General features: G+C 48.4%; 1 protein-coding gene across 1 annotated transcript in view; it reads right to left on the reverse strand.

Annotated features, from left to right (window-relative positions):
- Positions 1-231, reverse strand: part of LOC103267699 (olfactory receptor 49-like) — a 1,657-nt gene extending 1,426 nt beyond the window's left edge. Inside the window, exon 1 of the mRNA XM_008065287.1 lies at positions 3-231. Coding sequence (XP_008063478.1) covers positions 3-231 — 229 coding nt within the window. The remainder of the gene's footprint in view (positions 1-2) is intronic.
- Positions 232-1,091: the final 860 nt, after the last annotated feature.

A 1,091-nucleotide genomic window follows, 5' to 3' on the forward strand; every position in this document is an offset into this window, starting at 1 on the left:
GGGGAAGATGACCGAGGTGAACCAGATCTCCAGGACAGCAAAGTTGCGGAGGAAGTAGTACATGGGGGTGTGGAGGCGCCTGTCCGCGAGGGTGATGAGCACGATGAGGAGGTTCCCCAGCAGTGTGAGGAGGTAGGTCAGGAGGAGCCCCAGGAAGATGAGCATCTGCAGCTCACAGGCATCTGAGAGCCCCAGGAGGACAAACTCGACGACAGTGGTGTGGTTTTCCATGGCTTGTCTGTCCTCTCCAGCAGATGACTGATCAAAAGTGTTTGGCATCAGGAGTCATGACGTTGGAACCTAAGGACGACCTGGAACAGAAAGAAAGGAGGGATGAGTGCCGCATTTTGGGCTGAAGGACAGATATTCCTGCCACTGACTACTCAGGCCTGTTTGCAGAGCCTCTGGGTATGCCTGTCCCATGTGTGGTCTCTGTATCTGTGTGTTACAGGAGAGAGCGTTGATGTACAGGGTGGCCTATGTAAGGTTCAGAACAAAAATTTATCCTTGTTATTATTATTATTATTTTTGAGTTGTGTCTCACTCTATTGCCCAGGCTGAAGGGCAGTGACATGCTCATACCCACTGCAGCCTCGATCTGCTGGGCTCAGTTGATCTTTCCGCCTCAGCCTTCCAAGTATCTGGAACCACAAGTGTGTGCCACTATGCCCAGCTAATTTCTGGGTGCATTGTAGAAATGAGGTCTGGCCAAGTTGCTTAGGCCAGACCTCATCTCTACAATGCATCCAGAAATGCTTAGTCCAACCCCTGGACTCAGGCAAACCTCTCACCTCTGCCTCCCAAAGTACTGGGACTTGTTACTTTTCTTAACCACAACTTTTATTTCTGATTCTGCAGTAAATTCCTTTGCCCTTAGTAATATAATCTGCTTTTATCACCTTTTGTTCTCATGATTATATCAATATTGGGTCTCATCCATAAACAGTTCATATTTGAGGGTGTTACTATTTCAAGATCGCCTGAATCTTTGATGCCTTTCACTAGTATTTCGATTAATAAAAAAGGGTAGAGGAAGCCGGGCTCGGTGGCTCAGCCTGTAATCCTGCGCTTTGGGAGGCTGAGGTGAGTGG

The sequence above is a fragment of the Carlito syrichta genome, unplaced genomic scaffold (assembly GCF_000164805.1).
Source record: "Carlito syrichta isolate Samal-C Ts95f unplaced genomic scaffold, Tarsius_syrichta-2.0.1 Scaffold308201, whole genome shotgun sequence".
NCBI lineage: Eukaryota > Metazoa > Chordata > Mammalia > Primates > Tarsiidae > Carlito > Carlito syrichta.